At 37.2% G+C, this 24,600-nt stretch overlaps 1 protein-coding gene across 1 annotated transcript in view; it reads left to right on the forward strand.

The window, feature by feature from the left end:
* LRP6 (LDL receptor related protein 6) overlaps positions 1–24,600 on the forward strand; it is a 168,821-nt gene that overhangs the window by 92,997 nt on the left and 51,224 nt on the right. The window contains exons 4-7 of the mRNA XM_004716210.2: positions 5,416–5,612; positions 8,169–8,300; positions 11,794–12,190; positions 13,144–13,315. Coding sequence (XP_004716267.1) covers positions 5,416–5,612; positions 8,169–8,300; positions 11,794–12,190; positions 13,144–13,315 — 898 coding nt within the window. The remainder of the gene's footprint in view (positions 1–5,415; positions 5,613–8,168; positions 8,301–11,793; positions 12,191–13,143; positions 13,316–24,600) is intronic.

Here is a 24,600-nt window from a genome sequence, read left to right on the forward strand (position 1 = left end):
TTACCTTTAAGACCCCAGACGCTATACTTTTTGATAGCCGGGCACCATCAGCTTTCTTCGCCACATTTGCTTATGCACCCATTTGTCTTCAGCGATCCCTTCGACACCTCGTGATCACACAGACTGATAGGATTGCCATGAATTGGGACCGACTCAATGGGAGTGAGTTTGTTTTCTATATATATTGTTTAATTGTATTATTTCATACGTTTTTGTTGTTGAACACGAGACCTTAGTATATCACAGTGCATATTACATGATGTTTTTGAAAGTGGTATTATCTTCAAGAACCCATTGGATGATCACGGCTTTTGTCTGCCATTCACTTCCCATTTCTTTGAAAGCATCAACTTTACAGCCTCGGAAACTGTATGTAGGGTCAGAATTGACTGTAGCAGTAGGTTAGTCTTTTTGGTTTATTACAACAGATGTACAGAACTGCAAAGGCTCTCCTGATCACTTCAGGGCCCCAGATGGGGCCTCCTTTATGAACACACAAATCCACCATGTCCTGCTTATGGGGTTTTCTTGCCACAAGGGGTAGAAAAAGAGACAGTGGAAGAAAGAGGTTTTCCTTTAAGTCAACCCTTACTTGTTTCAGGAGCCCTGGTGGGGTAGTGGTTAGGCATTGGCTGTGATCCGCACGGTAAGCAGTTGAACACCACCAGCAGCTATGTGGGAGAAAGACGGGTTTCTACTCCCGTAAGCAGGTACAGTCTTAGAAACCCACAGGGGTTCTCTGTGAGTTAGCATGGACTCGATGGCAGTGAGTTTGGAGTTTGGTTACTTGTTTCAGCATACAGTGAGTGAGTTTCTGTAATCCATTTTCCAAAATTCTTAGAGAACATATTTACAGGCTTCTAGTTGATTTCCTTAATGCTCATGTGGGACAGTTAGCATCTTAAACCTGCCCACGGCACCATCTTCTTGGCTGGTTTATTCTTCTAATTCTCATCAGTATTACTTTTTTCAAATTTGAGATTTTAAATTCTTGTTGACCAGCATATTATTTAGAAGTTTTTGAAGTAAGTTTTAATTTTGATTTGCTCTTTGACTACATCTTTCTGGGATGGTTTTCCATACCATTTCATATCTTGGGGTTTGTGAGAGTCCAGTGTCAACTACTTGGTTTTGAATGTTGTTCATGGGGTTTTGGTTTTGTTATATATATGTTCTGCTTGTTTTCATATGAAGGATCTGTGGACATTAAAAAAAAATACTGTTTTCTATGTAGATATTTTAACTTCTGTAATGTGATGTGGGGATGCTCTCCTCCAAGGTTAGGTTATGATTTTGAAAACAAGGCAGTAGTCATTTGCTCTGATCAAAGAGAAATATATTACTCTCCTGAGTGAGCAGTTCTGAGATCAGGGGTGAAGGATGATTTCCTGGGAGATGGCCTCATGTCAGAAAAAGTAAGTGTGGGTATGTAGGTGTTTCCTGTTCACAGTTGTTGCAGAATTTAAAAGAGATAGCAGTAGGGCTTATTCATTTCTGAGGCGATGGGGCATCAGTTTTGTCTGTAGTCAGCTACAGAAAGTTATAGGCTTGGGAAGGAACTGATGGATGCTCAGAGGCTGCTAGCACTAAATCAGAACATTAGTGAGGGAGTATCAGTTTCTTCCCTTTGGTTTCCACAGTAAGAATTAATTTTTTAGCTTCTGTTAGTGCTGTGGCATATTATTGAAGAACTGGGTTTTGTTTTTTGCCTGCTGCTTGTGCTCTCAGAAGCCATGATCCAGTATTCTTTCAAACAACTTAGGCTTTCCAGGAGATAGGTCTACTTGACAATCTCAATAAGGTTAAAAAGAAGACTGTTGGCTTAGCTCCACTTTTAGGAGCAAGTTACCAGTTGACTGGAAGAGTAAATAAATGACCAAAGACAAGACATGGCAGCATTGAGTAATAGTTGTCTACTTAGCTCTGCTAATTATGTTCAGCTCTGTTAATTACTTATTTCTCATTTAATTCTATTAATCACTCACTGAGTGTTTAATAACTGTGCCTAATTTGTACATGGAGCACTTAAGTAGGATTTTGAGAATGTGCAGTGACTTAAAGTTTATGGAAAAATAGAGTTAAAGATAATGGAATTTTCCCATGAATTTTTTTGAAGTCTCTCATACAAATAAGTCAAATTGCCTATTCTCAAAGATATGATCAGTTATAGAGTTGTGGGACAAGTAAGTAACAAGTATAAACAATTCATTTTGGAGAACAAAGGGGAAGAAACACATAGTTTGTCTTATAGGGGGATAATTAAGAGATTTTGAAAATAAAGCAACATTTAAATTGTTAGTATAATATTTATTTCTAAAAAGCTGCTGATTTTAAGAATTTATTGATTTAAAAACTGCTTTGTGTAATGAATGCTCACTTCAGGTGTAAAATGTTCCCCAGATCATAACTATTAATAAGAGTATCATAAAAATGGAGAATAATTTATAGTATGTTTTGATATATTATCTCATTTAATCTTCACAATAACTCAGTGTGGGTAAATTCTTACAGATTAAAAATCACAGTTTGCAGAAATGATTTAAGTACTGGTAGAGTCTTGAGTTCAGCTTTAATTTCTAATCCTGTCTTCAGTCAGTCAATATATAAAATGATTAAAACTTTTAGGGAGAGAATTTGTTTTCCCCATCTGTTTATTCTCCCAATTTATTGGAGTCAATTTTAACTTTTTTATTTGATGAAATACAATGGGGGTTTTGTTGTTGTTTTTGTTTTTTTGGTAAAACTAGTCATGTTAAATTTGTACTTAATTTTGACAAATCCTGACATGAGTTGATAAACACTTTAGACTAGGATCATTTCATGTACAAAGAGGCTATCAAAAGTTCATGGAAAAATTCAATTAAAAATTATATTCTCCTATAAACTTTTTGAAGTCCCTTCATATAATACATGGGTAAGCATTGGACTGCTAACCACTAGGTCATTGGTTCAAACTTACCAACTGCTCAGTTGGAAAAAGATGAGGCTTTGTGCTCCCATAAATATTTACAACTGTGGAAACCCCATATAGGGTCACTACAAGTTGAAATTGACTCAATGGCATTGGTTTTTGTTTAATCCCATGGTTCTCAACCTTCTTAATGCTTCGAACCTTTAATACAGTTCCTCATGTTGTGGTGACCCTCCAACCATAAAATTATTTTCGTTGCTACTTCATTACTGTAATTTTTGTGAATGTTATGAATTGGGCGACCCCTGTGAAAGGGTCTTTGAACCCCCAGATTGAGAACCACTGGTTTAATCCTACTTAGGTAAAAATGATCTCATTGCTTTTGAATTTCATTTAATATATTGGTGTAACCTTTAAGAAGAGCATAGTTGGGGGGTGGTTCAGTGATAGAATTCTCATCTTCATATTGGGAGATTTCTAGCTATCACCTGTCAGTAGAGACCTGGTGTTGCTATCTTGCTGAACAAGAACCGTTGGTGGACACTTTGAGCCCACCCAACTGCCCCAGGGGACAAAGGCCTGGTGGTCTGCTTTTGTAAAGATTACAACCAGGAAAATTATGGGACAGTCTTACTCTGTCACAGATCGGGTCACTGTGAATCAGAATCAACTCCATGGTACCTGTCAACATCAGCAACATGATACTGATTAGGTTTCAACTAGAGCTTCCAAGGCTCTGAGAAACTAGGAAGAAAGACCTGACAATCTATGCCCCCAAAATCAACTGAACATAAACCTCACACTCACTGCCATTGAGTCATTTCTGACTTAGTGACCTCACAGGAAAAGGTAGAAGTGCCCCAGTGATTTTCTGAGATTATAACTCTATATGGGAGTAGAAAGCCCCATCTTTTTCACACAGAGTGGCTGGTGGTTTTGAATTGCTAACTTTGGGGATTGTGCAGCCAGGGTACAGCCACAGTACCACCAGAGGTGCTCCCATTGTACAAGGGGTCACAAAAATGGAGGGTCAACTTGATGGCACCGAACAAAAATTTTTTCAAGATATTAGGGTTCATCAAATAATTTTGAAAACTTCTAAATTGGATCATCTTTTCTAAAATACTGAATGCTATTTCTCTTTAGGAACTCTAGTGGCAGCAGTGGTTAAGTGTTCAACTGCTAACCAAAAGGTCTGTGGTTTGAGCTTATCAGCCACTCACTCAGTCCATGGGAGAAAGATGTGACAGTCCGCCTCTATAAAGATTATAGCTTTGGAAACCTTGGGGACAGTTTTAGTCTGCCCTGTAGAGTCACTGTAAGTCAGAACTTACTCAAAGGCAATGGGTTTGGGTATGTCTCTTTAGTTGCTTATGTGTTTGTTTTTCTTTGTGTGTGTATGTGTGTGTGTGTTTGCATTTCTTAACAATTAATGTCCCTCACCTAGGCTAGGTGGCTTGGGTTTGTGAAATATAATTTGAATTTATGAAAATATAAAAGCATTTATTTAACACAAATTCAAAATACAATTTATTCATTAATACATCAACAAATTTGGTACTTATTCAAGAGTACCAAAATCTGTCACTGCCTTAGTGCTCACAGTGATTCTATAGGACAGCATAGAACTGCCCCAGAGGGTTTTGGAGGCTATAAGTCTTTACTAGAGCAGACAGCCCCATGTTTCTCCTGATTCAAGAGCGGTTTGCAATTATGCATTTGTAAGATGCTCTCCTAAGCTCTGTACCTTGGCTACTAAAATCAGGCCCTCTTGTTTCCCTTTATATCTTATGTATTTCTTATTAATTGGGTCTGTTTTGTCTCACAAACACATCTTATAGTGGGATAACAACTTTTTGACTGCATGGCTTGAGAAGATTAAGTGCAAGTATGTTTGAAAAGTCAACTGAGCTGAGCTGATCTTTTAGATATTGAAGACGATTGCTACCTAGTTGCTTTTTAAATCTGATGTTTATGTTTTTAGACTCAGTTATCAAAAATGGAGAAAATGAAACAGCTTCAGATCAACCCCCCCCCCCCCACCTTTGCAAGGGAAAACTTGTAAATTTAAATATACTTCTCACTGGCAACTGCACTTTTGGGAATTTTCTTATTGTTCACTCTTTCTTTCTGGGAGAATGAATTATGTGGCAGGATGGAAGATGTGAGTACAGAGGGGGTCATTGAGGATCCGGAACTGACAGCAGTGCTTACACTGGGGCCTTCTTTCTGATTGCTAGGTTGTAGTGATTCTAGACCTGCTACCAAGTGAAGGACCACTTTAGAGTGCTTGGTTTGGGTTTTTGTTTCTTTAGCAAGAGACCTGATATCATGAAAACATATTTGAATTTACTGTGAATCATTTCTCATAAGTGTATTTTGGCTTTAGTATATAAGTATTTGGCTGTGTTAATGTGGACCACGAGAACATTTTAATGGGAAAGATGAAGTAATGGTGAAAGAATATTAGAAAAAGGTTTGCATTTTTCTCATTGTGTTAACAGGCAAGCAGTGGTTAAAGGTTCCCTTCCCCATCCTTTTGCCTTGACGTTGTTTGAGGACACGCTGTACTGGACTGACTGGAATACACATTCCATTTTGGCTTGCAACAAATATACTGGCGAGAGTCTGCGTGAAATACATTCTAACATCTTCTCTCCCATGGATATACATGCGTTCAGCCAGCAGAGGCAGCCAAATGGTAAGTGATCTTGATTTTTAAATTGTATGTTGGAAGAGCTGTGTAGCACTCTGGTGTCTGGCTTTTAAGAGGGACAGGAGGAGGGAGGACAGATTCAAAATATAAATCCATTTAAACAACATCCTAAATCATTTACAGCTTGATAACTAGCACTGCAGACCCCTTCAACCTTAGTTTGCGGTGGGTAGTCTGTAGGTACAGATTAAAGACATGAAATTTTAAATTGAGGCAGCACAATGCAACGTGAAGCTTATCCACAAATGTATTTCCTCGTTTTGTTTGGTATGTGTTTAAGTCTGTGTTATGTGAATGTGTTTAAAGAAATAACAAATATTATTCTAAGAGACCTCTATTAATCTAGTTGGTGTATCCAAACACTTTAGCATGCTAAATAAACAATTTCCTTATACTTTGTGCACCCTTGAGCCTTTTTGCTTATTCAGACATTAGTTATTTATATTGACTTGTGCTGTGACTGCTGACAACATCAAACTAAGAGAGGACGGAGTATGAGAATGTTAAGTGTTTGGCACTTGTGTTTAAATAGATGTCTGGCATATGTCTGAATAGATTTCAAATTGTGTTCCATAGCCAAAAATGAAGGGCTTTTGGATTATATAGTCCTTTAGCTCTTTCCATTTATGGAGAGGTAGTCAAATATTGAATGTGTTACATTGTAATCTGGTGATCATGAACCTCTTAAAAATGTTTTAAAACATGTCTGTTACTCTTGTAGTGTAGAAGAAAGGTTGGTCACTTGTATGAATTTTGTGTTCTCCATTATTAGCCCTCAGGTACAGTGAGAAAAATTTCCATTTTTTTTGTTTGTTGTGGGAATGGCAGCACTGTTGAGCCATTATGTTTTACTAGTTTGAGACTTTTTTAGATATCTTCGACATTGCTTGCTTATTTTTCCATATTTCAGTCATCTTCATCTTATGTTGATTTTTTTTCCTATGGATATTGTTTTAATCCTACCCGTTCTCTCAGTTTCTACCATTCTGTAAGTTTATAAATTCAAACTTTGAGTCTTTTTTGCTTCTGTTTTTCTACTTTTAATTTATTTTGCTTGTCTCTTGATGTTAGTGTTTCCAAGACACGTCTCTCTAACACTCTTATAGGTTCATGTAACACTCGGTGTCTTCTATTACTTTTTGTTCCCCTTCTCTGTACTCCTCCAACACAGCTCCTTTAGTTGGCAAAAATCTTAGCTTCCAGTTGGATTATTCACCTAAATATCTCACGCAGTATGTAGCCTTAGTCTTTTATTCATATGGTTCTAGCACATTAGAAATGTCCTTGTATCTAGCTCCTTTCTACCCTTCAAGACTCCTGTCATTTCCTTCTCCATCCTCCAGGAAGCTTTCTATTTTATAATATATAACGGGGTTTTTTCCCATTGAACTTTATGTTCATTTATAGTTCATAATGAACACAATATGGAGCCCTGGTGGAACAGGGGGTTGACATTGGACTGCTAACCACAAGGTTGGTGTAAACCTTTCGGCTGTTTTATGAGTAAAAGATGAAGTTGTCTGCTCCTGTAAAGGGTTACCTTTCTCTGATACCTTACTGTTCGCAGCCCAGGCCTCACTGGGCATGGATGATAGAGACTAGATGAAAGTGAAAGGGGAAGGCTTGCATGGTGATCGTGCAAGGAGCAGGCGGGTACTAGAGTCACTAAGGCAAGCTCCTGAGAAAAGAGGATTTGCAGTTTTATACATGTACTCCAGGAAGTACGTTGTGAGGAGATTATGTAACAGATTTCCAAAGAATGGTCATGAATGCACATGATGCTTGACAGGAACTGGCTTATCAGACTTGTTTTCAAACTTGGTTCTAATTGGTCTGGTGATGTCTTTCCAGGGGCTTTTGGTTCTTTAACCAGTATTCTTTTGTTCTGGGGTGCCTACCTTTTCTGTGCATGTTTGGCAAGCAGGTCTGATCATAACCTATACTCACTTACTGTGGTGAGCTAATTTCCCGGGAGGAAAGGACCCAGGAGAGACAGGTTATCAGGAAAGAGTATAGGTGAGTTTTGGGTGACATATGAAGTATGTGTATTTCAGCACTTTGGGGCATCATCTTGTATCCTAAGGGTAGGCTCTTAAGCAAGTGGTGAAATGCAGTGAAAACAGGGCTCATCAGGTTGGGGAGTGGTCTCACTATGTGGGGTCTCCATGACTCAAAATGGACTCCCCGGCAGCGGGTTTGGTTTAATGTACAAAATAGCATTTAATTTGTTTTGCATGGGTTTCTAGTTTTATTCTGTGCTAACACTGATTTATGGACTAGATTTGGAAACTATTTTAGGACAGCATCCCTTGCTCCCACCCCCTTATGTATTCTTTTGGCTTCAAAATGTTAAGAGCGTTCTCATTGATTTTAATTCCCTTCCTTGTTAATGGTCTGGTAGTCAAGCATTTGGGTAATGTTTTGTAATAATTTTGTTATTTCACGCTGTGTGTGCTATGGTTGTTAACCTTTGTGTATCTAGTGTGAGGGCAGTCACTTGTAACCATTGATGTATTAATCCGTGTGGTTTATATTTGACAGCTACAAATCCATGTGGAATTGATAATGGTGGTTGTTCCCACTTGTGTTTGATGTCTCCAGTCAAGCCTTTTTATCAGTGTGCTTGCCCAACTGGGGTCAAACTCCTTGAGAATGGAAAAACCTGCAGAAATGGTAAGAAGGTGGTAGGCAAGAAGGAAAATTTACTATTGAAATTCTTTGTGTTTTGTTTTTCTATAACAAGCTCTGTAGTTAGAATGCTATGGGAGACTAATCTTAGTTTTCTCAAACATTTTAATGCCACCACTTGAATGCTGTATACAAACTTTTTAGTGTTTTAAGTAATATGCTATATTTTAACACTATTTCTTTCTTTCCTACTAAACCTCATGTCATTGGTTTCATAGTTAACGCTTATAAAAGTAATTTCACTTCTCATAAAGAATACTTTTGTAATAGTAGTTAGCTCTTATAAAGTACAAGGAAAAGTACAAAGAAAATGTTCGTTCAACTTTGGGCTATAAAAAAATCATGAGACGTGGATCTATTTTCTAAAAAATATTTGAGTGATATTTGTGAATTATCCTTTTAACAATAGACATCCTTCAGAAGAAAGAAAAAACAAAACCTGTGTTGTACTGCTTAAAGCAGCGCTTTCTTAAACAGCCGCACCTTGCTTCTTTTTTCTGTACTCTAGTACTTTTTAGAGGAGGGTATGTTGGGGAAATGTGGACACTTCAAGGGACAGGTTTGGGAGAACACCAGTTCCTGTCTGCCCTTTTTATTCGTAATATGAATGTTTTTCTTTATTCTTATCCTTATGCGCCACCATCTGGTTCACTACTACCAGCAAGACCTGGTAAGAAAATTGTTGTGATATTTAGCAGAATCTTCTATCTCTCAATCCGAAAAGCAGAAGGACACTATTTAGAAGTGTGCTAGAGAATTCCTAGCAAGAGGGTTAGGGAGTCAGAGAGATGGAATTGAGTCTGTGTACAGGATGTTTGTCATGACTTGGCATTGATAAATTAGCCTCATAGTCAAAGGTGAAATTGGCTGACTCTTGTCAGACTGTTTCCATGACAGACAATAATTTGGTTTCAATTTAAAACAAAATGCTTTTTGTAATGTTGCATTTTTGTTTTAAAATGTAGCCTGACTTTTAAACAAAGGATTTATTTTACTCCCATATAGCAGTGCAAATTCTTATATTAAATCAATGTTTTGAGTTTCAGATAAACATTTGGCATCTAGCAGCATCGAGTTGGCTATTTTGTGCTTAAATTAACAATTCCACTTTCTATGATGTCTTTGTAAAATTTTAAACTGGCTCCCTTTGAAGGTTAGCAGGGGAAGTGTATTATACAAAATTATTCCTTCTTGAAGCCTACTATGGCCTCTTGGGCTGTGTGTTCTCCAAGTTAGAGTTCATTTATAGCTAATGCTAGTATCAGAAAGCCATTGTTGAGAGGCTTCTCTCAGTTTTGTTCACAGTAATTCCAGATTGCTGCTTGAAGTGCATTTGGCAAAGATATCTTTTCCTTTTGAATTCATTTCTTTGGGTAGATATCTTCTCTTGTTCTTCTTGTTGTCAGTTGGCTTACTAGCTTTTATTAGCCCATTAGATGATTATTGTGCTCATTATTTACTAGAACATTAAAAATATAAACTATAGAGCTTGTGTTAGTCTGGGTAAATTAGGGAAACAAATCCACAGAAACTCATATGTATAAGAGAGAGTTTTATATTAAGGGTAAGTGTACATTAGGAAAGCATCCCAACCCAGTGCTGTTCAAGCCTATAAATCCAATATTAACCCATATGTCTGACACCAATCGACAAAGTCTTCCTCAGTCTCAAAAAGCACACGCAATGACGCCGACTGCAGGAGGAAAGCCAAATCAGTGAGCGTGTAAGCATCTCAGCACTGGCAGGGGTCTCCACGTGACTGCTCCAGCACCCAGGGCTCCATCAGGGTAGGTCCATGTGGCTTCTCCTCAGGGATGTCTCGCAGGAAATGAGCCGTGCCAGAAGCAGGGAACTGGCTAAGGCAGCTGCACCCTGGCCCAACCATCAGAGAGCAAGAGACCAGAGAACTAGAAAAGCAAGGCTTACTGAGCCATTTGTCTCTCTACCCTTCAATTAATCCCACATGTTTATCACTATCTCAGAGCTTAATATCCTTATTCTTAGCTATGTTTTTATTTAATCTTAATTTGAGTTTGAACCATTTTTATAAATGGTTATTTAGATTTTAAAGCTCAGTGGAATGAAAAGTTGAAAGTCTTTCTTTTCTAACAATAATAATATTACATTATTACATTTAAGTTATAACTTAAACCAAGGAGCCCTGGTAGTATAGTGGGCTGTGTAGTGAGCTGCTAACCATGAGGGCAGTGGTTCAAACTTAGTAGCTGCTCCATGGGAGCAAAATGATGCTGTCCACTCATAGAAAGATTTAATCTTAGGAACCCACTGGGGCAGTCCTAATCTGCTGTATAAGATTGCTATTAGTCAGAATCAACTCAAGAACAGTGAGTTTAGTTTTGGTTCATTACTTAAACCTGTTATTGAATTGATTCTGATTCGAATAGAACTGTGCTCCACAGGGCTGTCAGTGACTGTTTTTCTTTTTGGAATTAGATTCTCAGGCCTTTTCCCTGAACTGTCTGGGTAGATTTGAACCTGGAACCTTTCATTTAGCTCCAGGGACTCCAACCAATATTTGTTAAGCACTTATTTTATGGAGCCTTGATGGCCTAATAGTAGGCACTCAGCTCCTAACCTAAAGGTTGGCAGTTTGAACTGCCCCAGTGATTGTGCAGATGAAAACCCTACGGGCTAGTTCTACTCTGCTACATAAGTTTGCTATGAGTGGAAATCAACTCAGTGATACTTAATAATTTGATGGGTACCTTCCCAAGTTTTATGTTTATTGTCTGTAGTTCTCATAGTAATCCTTTTAGGTGTAAATGATCGATAAGATTTAGAGAGATTAAGTGTTTGAAACCAATTCTGTCAGATCCCCAACTTACTCTCGTATTATGTTTACTTTGTCCTTCTCTCCACTAATGCCATTTTCTTTTCCATAGCTTTTCCATTCTTAATTTTGTCACATAATGTCCTAGACTTATTTTTTAAATAATAGCTTGTCATAAATTTAACCTGCTCTTAACTGTGTACAATTCAGTTGGTTTTTGTGAACTTTTAGAACTATTCAACCATTGCAATCAGTTTTAGAACATTTTCAATATTTAAAAAATATCCTTATCCTGTATTTCTTTACCTCTGTAAACATTTTTAACAAATAAAAATATCTTATGTCTCCTTTTCCTTGTAATACTTAGCTGCTTAGCTTCATAGTTATTACTTAGCTGTTATTCATTCCACCTTTAAATAGCTGTTTAATTCTAGGGGCTGTGCAGTTAATGAAACCTGAAAGTAGATCAATACATGATTTGAAGAGCACTGCCATTATGAATCTTGATCTTGTAGTAGACTCTTCCTATTTAGCTGTTTTAGTTTACCACCTTAAATTGGCCTAGTCTCCTTTTATACTTACCTATGTTCCAAATCCTAAAGAAGTTTTGCAGTTTTTATTTAGAGTGGCTAAATTTTGCTTGTTGGTTTCCGATGATTTCTTCTTCATTTCACTCAATTGCTCTAGGTGCCACTGAATTATTGCTTTTAGCTCGAAGGACAGACTTGAGACGTATTTCTTTGGATACACCAGATTTTACAGACATCGTTCTGCAGTTAGAAGACATCCGTCATGCTATTGCCATAGATTATGATCCTGTGGAAGGCTATATCTATTGGACTGATGATGAAGTGAGAGCCATACGCCGCACATTCTTAGATGGATCAGGCAGTCAGTTTGTGGTCACTGCCCAGATTGCACATCCTGATGGTATTGCTGTTGACTGGGTTGCACGAAATCTTTATTGGACAGACACTGGCACTGATCGGATAGAAGTGACAAGGCTCAATGGAACCATGAGGAAGATCTTGATTTCAGAAGACCTAGAGGAACCTCGGGCTATTGTATTAGATCCTGTGATTGGGTAAGAAACTCTACAGCGGTGTAATGTGTCTGTTTTCTGTAGGTCCCTAAAAATCATTCACAGAGACCACCTGAGTATGTGTAGGTTACCACTAAGCAGTCCTTTAATGGCTATGAGTGGCTACAATAAAACCTCAAGTTAAAGAATTGCTGGGATAGTCCCTTGAGTGTTTTGAATTATTTCCCTCCCCTCAAAATTAAATCCTTGGATGCTGATTCTTGTGTTGGCTGCAAACTGTTGAGGTTGCCTCATGACTTAGAAAAAGTTAAAATTATTTTCAGAACTCTGTCACTCCCCCTAAAAGATTCATTGTATCGTATTTTCAGTACATCTAAATGATATGCTAAAGAATGAATTTTGCTTTACATTTTCTCAAATACAAGAATAACACTTTTCCCTTAGAGGTAAATTCAGTTGAAAATACGTAATATCTAGAAGGCCTAGAGAAAATGCGTTCACAAATAGCTTAGACGAATATGATGGGCTTATTACTTAGTGTGGAAATGATTTCTAAAACTTGACTCCTAAAGAGCTCTGCTTCTTTACTTACGGTCTTTTGGTGCATACCATCCTTATCACAGCCCAAGGAAATGCTGCTTTCCACATACTCACCAACGTTACTCATTATTCAGAGATTTAGTCAGGGGACCAATAGGGTGACTACTTGTTACACTTTGACATATACCAATGCCTTGGAACCACTTAAATACCTGGGGCCCACAAATATTTCTTAGCATTGCTGGAAGAATTATTTGGGAATTCAGTTGGTGCTCTGAATATTACTAAACCCAATACCTTCGAGCCTGTTCCTACTCATAGTGACCCTATGTAGGGTTCTGTGAGAGTAGACAGCCTTATCTTTCTCCTGGAGAGCCAGTATGATAAAAGGTGTGTCTCTCTCCTTTAATCTAACTTTAATCGGTTTTTAGCTCATTTTCTGTATACTTCTGTAGGTATATGTATTGGACTGACTGGGGAGAAATCCCGAAAATTGAACGAGCAGCTATGGATGGTTCTGACCGAGTTGTGTTGGTCAACACCTCACTTGGTTGGCCAAATGGTTTAGCCTTGGATTATGATGAGCACAAGATATACTGGGGAGATGCCAAAACAGATAAAATTGAGGTTTGTTTTTTAACTTTTTATTTGTAAACCAATTTTATAGTGATTCTTCAGTTGATAGTTATTTTTACAGTTCTGCCTGGGTGCAAGAGATAACTTACAGAAGTGTTGCTCAAGCTTCAGGATTCTAGGGACAGTGTATTCTCCCCCACCTATTCCCATGAATTTTAAGTTATGTTGGCCTGAGAAGGAAATGCTTATCTGTTTCTGGTCTTTAAAGCTTATGTGAATGATTGCCTGCATTATTGGTTACCAACCAAATAGTAGATCTGTGTTAGAAGAGCTGGCATTCTTCAGAGGAAAAGAAAATTCAGACACATAGATAGCCTTGCTCTTGTTATTGGTTGTGGGATATTATTTAATATTAAGATGATTACATGAAAATAACTTTTAAATTGATTTGAGGGCTGTTGTCAAGAAAGATTTAAATGTTTACCAAATTAAAAAATGATGTTTTTGACAGACAGTAGAAATATGGCGAAAACAACCAGTGGTGTATATTTTATCACAATGGCTTCTACCCAGAATATGTCCTTGCTAATGAATGAGAATATAAAATCCACAGCTTTGAAGGAGACCTGTGCTAGAAGCCCTCGAGATTGCATACTTGAAACAGTGTGGGTTGCAGTTTTCCTTTGGGAGATGACTTCTAGTGTAAGAAATGGCTTTGAGTAGCTCTTCAAAGAGTAACACACCATCTAATGGACAAGTAATCTGGACTCCACAGCAGTTATTTTAGAAAGGTAATTCAGAGGAGTGTCCTGAATGCTGAGGGAATAATGAATTAAAGGCTGTGCTTCCAGAGTGGAAAGTTGGAATAGAAGAAATCCATTAGTATTCCACCAGGCACAAACTCAGAAAACTCCATCTCTCTCTCTTTTTTTAAACTCCATTTCTTATTCTTGCAGCTGGTTTCCATTAGTAGAAGTTTTGTGTCGACCTGACTATATAAATTTTCTCCTTGTTAGTGCTTCACTGCCTTAAAAAAAAAGAAAGAAAGAAATCCAAGTTAGTATTTGTATCTGTAACAGCTGGAGTACAGTGCTAATGAGACAAAGGTTAAAGGTTCATATTTCAGCCAGGCTGTTAGCTTCACTTGGGTCTGCTTGAACATAATTGGGTATTGTTCATGGGCCCTAGGTCATCCACTAGTGTAGTGTGAAGGCATTGCTACTTTTAGAAAAAGTTTCAAGTTTATGTGTCTTGATAAAATAAAACAATGCCTCTGGCAAAATAATTTACATAAGATAAGTTTTTGTTATTATGTAGGGATTTTAAGAATTCTATATTTGAATTTGTCTTTTAGCTTACTATGGTTGATTGGCCTGAGAATAAAATCCTTTATTTCTTACTGGGAAGTGTTTCAAGTTTTACTTTTCCTTGTTTCAGGTTACTTTTTAACACTTTAGGTATAGAAATTTATTCAAAATCACATCATTTCAGGAAGGATACAGATTTTTAAAAACAAGAATTTGTTGAGATTCTGAGGGACACTATAAAACAAACAAGCAGGACAATCTATTATTGATTAAACATGATTGGTAAAGTAGGGGGCCAGTGAAAAAGAGGAAGGTCCTCAATGAGATGGGATGACACCCTGGGTACAACAGTGGGCTCAAGCACAGAAGAACAGTGGTGAGGATGGCACAGGGAGGACTGGGCAGTGTTTCCTTCTGTTGTACACATGGCTGATATGGATTGGAACCCATTCGATGGCATCTAACAACAACAAACACGATTTAATTTCTTAGTTATCAGCATGAACACAGAAGACCTTGAAAACGATTCCTTCTTGAAGCTATATATGTGTATCATTTGTTCATATTTATCCTTCCTTCCCTCCTCTCTCCCTAAGTAGAATCAGTATTCTTAAGCTAATCTTTAATATCTATTTCTCTCTGCTTCAGGTTTGCTGGTGACAATTGCTGCCTGTTCTTGGTTCTCTATTTGACAGATTATTTGTTGGTTGTGGTGTGAAGCAGGGCCAGAGTTCTAATTAATGCTAAATCTATTTCAACCACTTTCACATTCATTATGCTGCTGTTCGTGCACAGTAAGAAAACAGGAGAGAAGGGTGTGTGAATCAGAGTCACCTCAGCATGTTTCAGACTCTACAGATTCTGTGTGATTTCCTGGCTGGGGATCAATTGTTTTGTCATTTTCTTTCCATAAGGATCCATCTAGGAAGTAAAGAGGCAGGGTATTGTTATTTATTTCCTTCTTACTGTGATGGTGTGTACAATTACCAGGATATAGGAAACTAAGGAAAGAGCATAGTTCTTCATCTAAATTAATCTTGTTTTGTGGGAGGAAATTATTAGTCTCCCTTTCCGGGACTAACGGTGAGGAGCGTCCGCCATTGCCTTTTCTCCTTACTGTAACTTGATAGTTGCTGTTAGGGGCGAGTCAGTTCTGGCTCAGCGTGGCCCAGTCCAGCAGACCGAACACTGCATGGTTCTGTGCTGTCCTCACAGTTGGGTTGAGCCCTTATTACAGCCGCTGTGTCAATCCATCTTGTTGAGGATTTTGATAGTAAGTTGATAATATTGAACTTGACAACTTCTGGAATGACAAATGATTTTTTAAGTGCTTATATTTCCATGAGAATGATATGTTAGTCTCGTGTAGCAGCCGGTCACAGCTGATCGGACCCTAGTGTGTCATGTGTGCCCTTCTAGTCTCATCCTCTTAGGAAAGTGTCCCTGCTTTTGTCATGTCCGTGAGTGAAAGTTACTTTTTTTAGGAATTATAAGGAAATATCTAGTTATGATAGTTCTGTCCTCTGAAAGACTTGGAGTTCATTTGATATCAAGCTCTTTTGTATGTTTATAGTAATTTTGGGAAGTGACCCTCCCCTCTTCCCACCAAACTTGTGCCATTTAATTGATTCCAACTCATGACTTCACAGTAGAACAGAGTGAAAAATCTATGAGGTTTCCTAGGCTGTAACCTGTATAGGAGTCTGCTTCATCTTTCTGCTGAACAGTAGGTTGTTTGTTCAAACCACCAATCTTTCAGTTAGTAGCTGAATGTTTAACCGCTGCACTAACAGGGAAGAAAAGATAATTATGGGGTAAGCGACTTTGTAACATTACAATTCATAACTCTTGTATTTTGAGTGGATCTGATGGGATGATGAGCTTAACTGATGATTTCTTAGGTCAGCTTTCCACTTGTTCTTTCTGTAAGTGGTCAGTGATGTACCCAAATTTTGGCAATATTGGTGGGCTTCAAGGAGTAGGGAAATGAATAGGGAGTGCTGGATTTCAAAGTCACTTTTTATTGTATAACGTTACAGAAATATAGGCTCACCTCAGGCTTATAACCTTCTAAAAAGAGTGGGGTGGGGTCAGGCATTGCTAATGATACCACCTTTAAGGAAAATGGTGGCAATTATTGTTTTGTCTGCTACTTTAATATAAAGATGTGTCTGTGAGGGTATGTTTGCTTTCCTTACTGGCCACTTGTCTGGAGGTCTATTAAAAGACATGCTGGTACTCGTTTGTTTCTTCTTTATACTGAAGTGATTTCACTGACTTTTATGACAAGCTCTCTGGTTTACATGTTATACATTGTCATACTCACTGCCTCTTACTACACACACACACACACACACACACACACACACCACTTTTACTCTAGTGTTCAGGGGCCTCCTAATAGATACTACTAAAGCAGTAGCGGAGGGAAAAAAAGTCCTTTTTTGGGGGGGTATAGGAATTATTAAAAAGCCTTTATTTTTAACTTATATGGCAGCCTGCAGTAAGTAGAAGCATATTATGTCTTCACATTCTAATTTTTCTTAGCCAGGGTTTATTGCCAGAAATACTGAGAACCTGTAATACTATTTACCAATAATAGAGACATAGCATTGACAAATTATAACTTCTCAGTACTTTCTTGCCATATTATAAAATAAAAAATGTACTGTTCGTTTTTTTTTTTTAATTTCAGGATGTTTTTCTTAAATTAATTGACAAAAGTGTCCTGAGTCACTGGCTTCATGAAAAATAATACTGTCATAGATACTTATTTTTTAAACACTTTTCTCATAAACTTTTAAATTTCAGTTTTTATGTTTTTATCTTTCATTTCTGAGTGACAAATTAACAATAGCACCCAATAATTAGAAATACAAAGAGTTTTCTTGTTTACTTTAAGAATGTGGACTTTAAAAAAAATCTCTTATTGTAATTTTGCCTACTTTGCAGGAAGTTATGTCCATAACTAATTTTGTCCAAATTTAACCTTATCCGGTACAACTTTGTTGGGGAAACAGTAACAAGTTAGTAGAATCTTTAATATCAAGACATTTTGAATAAAAAGGGCATTATTGTGTGTAATGAGTGCCGAAAACTTGGCATTTGGTGAATGTTCTATTTCACATTCTGAGCCTGAAATTGCAAGGCTACATTTTCCTCTGATGACAGCTTCCCCTATTTTATCAACACCCTAATAAGGAAATTTGTTTCCCAAGTATTCAGATTTCTTCTTAAAGGAATTTCTTTGTCTGGCATCATTGGCTTGTGTATTGTGAAAGTTTGTTAAAACAGAAGAATTTTTCAAAGTTTAATTTCTCCTTTAGAAATTATAGTCATCTGTTGTTGAGCTAAGGCTTTCTGGTTGTGTGACAGCTATCAAGGCATGTACTTCCTTTTGAATCTGGAAGTTTGTAAAATTCAGTGTTTCTTAAAATGGATTATATTTTCATTTTAAAAGAAATATTTAAGAAAATGACCTTATGTGGCCAAATCTTTGCCTATTTCTACTACTTTGTAATTGGCAACTAGCCTGAAGGTTGATGGCTCAAAGTGAGTCAGCACTTGTATGGAAAGAATAGACTGGCAAACTGTTTTTGTAAGGACATAGAAAACAGAAAACCCTTTGCAGTTCTGCTCTGCTATGCACGGGCCTGCAATGAGTCAGGCTGACTTGGTAGAATCATCAACAACTGCACAATTGTATGTGTGTGTTTGGGGGGTAGGGGTGGTGAAAGAGAGACGGAGGCAACAAGATGCTTGTGGAAAAATGGAATTAAAAGATAGTGGGATTTTTCCACACACTTTTTTGAGACCCCCTCGAATACTCTTCTTGTAGGTTTATTCTGACTCTAGGTGACCTCATGAGACAGAGTAGAATTGTCCCTTAGAGTTTTCTTGACTGCGCTTTAGGGAGGCTCCTAGCTAAAATTTTGCATAAACATGGGTAAATTTGAACTTCCAACCTTTTGGTTAACAGCTGAGCACTTAATTAGTGCTCTATCAGGGATCTTTATATACACACATGTACATACTGATATTTATATTGTATAAATATATATTCCTCCAAAACTTTGACATATAAATCACAGAAGAATGATATTGATAAACTCCCATGTGGTTGGAATGTATCTTAAGATATTTATGAGTTCGTGTTTGAAAGTTGCCTATTGATTACAATTCTAGCAACATTGTTTAACTTGTTATCTATAGCAGTACACTATCCAAATTATATGCTGTTGTCTCAGCAGTCACTCTACTTTGTCTCTAAAAATTGTAAGTATATTAGAGAAACTTGATGATAAGTATACTCATGTTATCCTAAATTGTCACAACAAATTCTAGAGAGTCACCAAATAAGATACTTTGCCTCATTTAGGAGTTAGAGTAGATTTATCTATGGAGATTAAGATAATCTATGAGGTGGCATAAAAAAAACAAAAAAACCCTGGAATTTTATTTTATTTTTTCCCCAAAGCGATGTATTTTAATTAATTAATTCTTTTTTTTTTTTTTTTTTTTTACAAAACAGCCTTATCACCGTCAAAGTACATGTAGTACATTTGTCAAATCTGCGATTCCTTTCGTGGAAGTATTTTTCAAGCTCATCTGTTGGGATTGCTGACAGCAGTTCTTTTTGCCTTCACCTCTTCTACATCAGCTCGCTGTCCTTTAATGTGCCTCTTCATTTGCAGAAAGAAAAGAAGTCACATGGAGTGAGGTCAGATGAGTAAGGTGTGTGAGGCAAGAGAGGCATGCTATTTTTTGCCAGCGACTGATACACTGAGATGGCTGCATTGGCAGGCGCATTGTCGTGGTGGCAAAACCAGTTTCCCATCTGCCACAATGAATCAGGCCTTTTTTGTCACACACGGTTACACAATCTTTTCAGACCCTCTAAATAGACAACTTGATTAACGGTCTGACCTGGTAGCATGAACTTCAAAAGCACTATGAGTCAACATTTCCATCTGTTGAAGTTGACTGTCCAGAATGAGGTTTATCATGAATCCACATTTCACCCTTTTTGAAAAGAGAAAACCACTGGGACACTTGAGTTTTCCCATAGCACTGTCCTTGTAAGCTGTGTTCAACATCACAACAGTTTCTGCGACACTTTTCCAGTGCGGGGGACAAAAATTCACAACCACATGCTGTTCTCTTCAATTGGCCATCACAAAAATGAGGTTTGAGTGAAAATGCTTTTACCAAAAAATTCACTGTGACTAGAGAACCTTCCCAAGTGATGCCACTGGTGCACTAACTCAAGAGTGAGTTGCTTGATGTTCCCTGAGTAGGAAAAATGTGTTCTAGGAAAGCTCCGCTCTGTCCAGCACAGTCCCGGGGCCTTTGGGGGGTACCCCCTCGTAATATACGTTGTTAACTTAACAGAAGCATTTTTAGTGACCACGTCTGAATTTACTGGATTAAAAAAATATATATTCTGATGTTACACTTTCTCCCCCATCATATTGTATTGTAAAATCATGTGTAGTTACTATATATACTCGAGTATAAGCTGACCCGAATATCATCCGAGGCACCTAATTTTATCACAAAAACTGCATGAAAAATGTGCTGAAGAACTCAGCTTATACACAAGTATATGCAGTAGTGATTTCAGATAGATTTTTTTAAAGTGTTTTATTCCTTTGTCTTGTGTATTCTGAAGTGAAGAGCACTGACTTTTAATTCCCTACTGTCTTGAGAGACTAGCCTCTTAGTAGTTTATAACAGTATTCAGTTGCTTTGACTGGCAATCACAAGATCTTTACTGAAATGTTTAATAAAATTGGACTCTACCCTTAATTTTTGTTCAATTTTGCCATTAATTCAATGACCTTAAATAATTCACACTCTCTCTTTTCTTTGGGTTTTAGCTAGTGAGGCTATTTAGACCAGATGATCTTTCAGACCTTTCCTTTTATTTCTGACATTTTTTATGTTTATTGTACAAAGCATACTAGATTGATAATAGATTATACTCTTTACCTTGGGAGAGCTGCTTAAAGAAATTCTATCGAAAGTAACATAAATCCTCCCCTTCCCCGACCCCCTCCATCAAGTTATACTTACTTGCTATGCAGTTAATCCCTATTACCTAAAGAAAACCTTCATATTGGTTATTCAGAATCATTAATAACTCAGTTTTTCGGGGTGGGTGGGGGTGGATCTCTTCTAGAAAATTATCCATTTAGATTTTATATTGGCCTATAAAAAAGCCACTTTGTTTCGGACATGCCTGGTAGATTTAATGTTAAAGCATTTTGAAACTTCCTAAATGTTTTTACTAATAGAGACCCATATAAAACATTTGTTTTCAGGTTGGATGTTTTTTTTTTAGAGGTGGAGAACTATTGTGCTCTTAAAGGAGTCATGGAAATACTGTGTGTGTGTGTGTGTGTGTGTGTGTGTGTGTGTGTGTGTGTGTGTGTGTGTGTGAATTGAGACAGGTAAGCTAATACAATGGCAAGGAATAGTTTTGGTACTTCTGGGGATGGGTGGGTTTTGCAAAACACAGCAATTAACAGTGGTGCAGGTACTTTCAGTTTCTTGTTTCACTTTAAAGTCATCACCCAAACTCAAAACAAAACCTAATGGCACAGTCAATTCCCATTTTTACCGAACAGCTCTATTTAAAGCAGGATTTTGAATCAGGTCTTCCCAGTTCAGTAATAATCAACAAACTCTAATTGGAACGGACCTGAATTTGTAAAAATGTGGAGGAACTGAAACGATAACTAGAATGGGAAAAATTATAGGATGAGATCCTGCTAGAAATTTAATTTCCTTCTTTCTTATAAAACAAGGGCAGAGTGTTGCATAGCAATCAAATCTCTTGAACAGCAGAGTTAGAAAGAGTAGTACCCAAAGATGAAGGCTAACTACATCGCTTTGAATGTATATTGTTTTCCACAGTCCTAGTAATAATCAGTCCAGCTTCAGACTAGTGACAAGGTTCAGTATGTCTCTTCTGAGCCTCCCATTCCAGTGTTTCAGTGAATGCTGATCCCTTTTGTGGTTATTGCCCCACTTCGCCCCCATTTTACGAATTTGAGTCTGTTCTGATTTTGTTTCATTGACAAAGTTAAGCTGGTTTGAAATGATTCAAAAGCCTAATTTAAAGTTTCTGTTTAATAGTTTTCTGAAAAGTTTTCATAACTGATGATTGATTCCCCTTCAAATGTTTTCTTCCTTAAGGTTGCCTACAATATAAACATTTAGTTCTGTTCAGAATGTTTCTCTTTCACTCAGGGACACTGCCCAACATAATGGAGACTAGATTTTGCCTTCCACCATCCTCATAAAAAATTACCGAAGCATAAGAAGGCTAATTAGTTGATGACTAGCCAAAATGAATAACAAATGTCCACTACTTTTGAAATTGTATATGTACTCTGTGATCCAAAAATTCTGTCTCAATATATACTGTAAAGGAATTTCACACATTACAAGAACTTGCATGTTTTTCAAAGCATTGAATGTTATAGCAAAGTATGAAAAGAATCTAAAATTCCATTGTTTTGACAACATAAAAGATTTGATATGCCCTATCCCCCTAAGAAAAGAATGTTGTAATTCAGATCTTGTAATTTTTTATTGTTCTTGAACTTTAATAGGGTTCCCAAACTCTTCATTCTGTATACTATAATTGTTTTTTGTTAGATTTATTATGAAATAACCTCTGAGAAGAATTAGAATGCCTTTTATTCCATTGAGATTTTCAGTAGAATGGTGTTAAATATTTCAGTTGTGATTTCAGTGTCAGAAATTTGCCACCCTTTCAGACTTTTTGAGTAGGAACGAAATTAGAGGCCTTGTGTAATTAACATAGCACCTATTCATGTGGGTTGTGTGTGTGTGTTTTGTGCTTATTGTTCACCTACTTTTAATTTGGGGTTGACTTTAATGGCTTGTGTACTTGGTGAGGATTTTATATTGCTTCTGTATTTTAGTTCTTTTTAAAATACAAAAGAAATAATTTCATTAGTCTGTAGATAAGTAAACAAATTTAAGGGGTTTTCAAAGTATTGTCTTAGAATGAAAGGAAGCTCTTTCCAGATCTTTATAGAAGTAGACATTATTTTTGGATAGAGCCATATACTCACATAAACATCTCGCAGCAGTTGTTCTTCCTATCCTAGATTTTTTTGTGCTTAGTTGGGTTCTTCTGGTTACCCTGGGTCATAGAGCTTTTCATTTTGAAAGCAAAGACAAGAAGTTGAGTTCCCTGATTCCTAATAGAGTGCCTTTTTGTGTTGTCTTCTGATGCTTCTATCTTAGATTATTCACTTTGAAATTATTTCAGATTTAAAAACTTTTCAAGAATAACATCTTTAATCTAGGTTCATTTTATGTAATTATAAGCTCACCAGGAAATTATCATTGATACCCTGTTCTCCATTTCTTTGTGTAGTTACTATTTGAAATTTTATTGTAAGGAAGATCAATCCTTTCCTTCTGTTTTTGTTTGAAATTTTTGTTTGTTATGGTATATTGTTTGTAATAGCAATTCTTTTCCCTGTTTTTGTTGGAAATTTGTTGTTTTTTGTGGTATGTTGATTGCAATAGCAATTCTTAACTCTGTGTAAAGTAATGTCGTAATTTGAAAATGTTTAATATTGTAAGTATGACTCTATAAAAATATTTGTAAGACTGCCTAATGTGACTATAGGAAGTCCAGATGGTGCAGTGGATTAAATGTTGGACAGTTAACTGAAATATGGTTGTTCAAACCCACCAGCTGCTCTTGTTGAAAAAGATGAGGCTATCTGTGCCTGTAAAATACTTGCATTCTTGGGAACTGATAATAGGGTTTGCTATGGGTTGGAATCCACTCAATGGCACTAAGTGTGAGTTGGTCCATGGTGTTTTTATTCTCTTTCCTAATTAAATTCGCTTGTATTAAACTGTACTACATCTTTAAAAGTAGATTTAAAAGCTTTAAATGCAGACCTGGAAAATATTTGCTTCCTTTTCTTTCCCCTGTGGAGTCCAAAGCATTTTTCTGTCATCTTAGCTAGGTTCTGCATGATTAAAATGTTAACTTCCATGGATATATATTCTGTTTTAAATGTCAGTGTCCCGGATGATACTATGATACGTCATGTGGATACTCTCTGTCAAAGAAAGAGTAGCACAGCCCAACCCTCACCAGGCCTATTTCTTTCTCTTGCTTGCTTTGGATATTGACTGGAGCATTAGAAGAAGATTGGTTCATTGTGAACATAATTTGAGTTTCTCTGTGGTGCTTGATAGCATTCTCACGCCAGCTCATTTTATGGTGGGTGCTTGATTGCCCTACTGTCATCTATTCCTTGAACATGTCCAGTCAAGTGAAGTTGCATAGCAGCAATTTTGGTAGTAGACTGGCTACACTCCAAGATTTCATGGGTAATCCCATCCCTACACTTGATGAGCTAATGTGAAGTTGCTGAAGACACCGGATGGGATGTCTATAGAAGGTTTGCCATTACCTCCTGTCTGTGGAGGTAATGTTTTGGTTAACCTGCATCTGCTTCCTGTTGTAGCCTGTAGTCTCACTGTGGTTTGTAATACTTGGTAATGCCTCAGAATGTTAAATCCATACCACAATGTGGTTTAAACAGCTGAAACCAGAGACACTAGTTCAGATTTGGAGAAAGATTTTAGGAGTGACAGAAGCTTAATTTCAACTAATTAAACCACTCTGAAGTAATATAGTGGAGCACACCCTCAAGAGTTGCCAGGGGGTTAATTAATGTTGGCTCAGCTTTTAAAGCATGAGGGTCATCTTTTGGAATTACCTAACATGGTGCATTTGTTCTGGGTTCAGAATGTATAAGCAAATTTTTTTTACCAGGTGTATTAGTCTAGGTACTTTAGAGAAACAAATCCACAGAAACTCGTGTATAAGAGAGTTTTATGTAAAGAAAGTGTGCATCACAAAAACATCCCAACCCAATGCTTCCCAAGCCCACAAGTCCAACATTAACCCATTAACCCAACACCAGTCCACAAAGTCCTCCACCTCACAAAACAGAAGCAATG

The sequence above is a fragment of the Echinops telfairi genome, unplaced genomic scaffold, assembly GCF_000313985.2.
Source record: "Echinops telfairi isolate 266 unplaced genomic scaffold, ASM31398v2 ScPeMD7_1957;HRSCAF=2489, whole genome shotgun sequence".
NCBI lineage: Eukaryota > Metazoa > Chordata > Mammalia > Afrosoricida > Tenrecidae > Echinops > Echinops telfairi.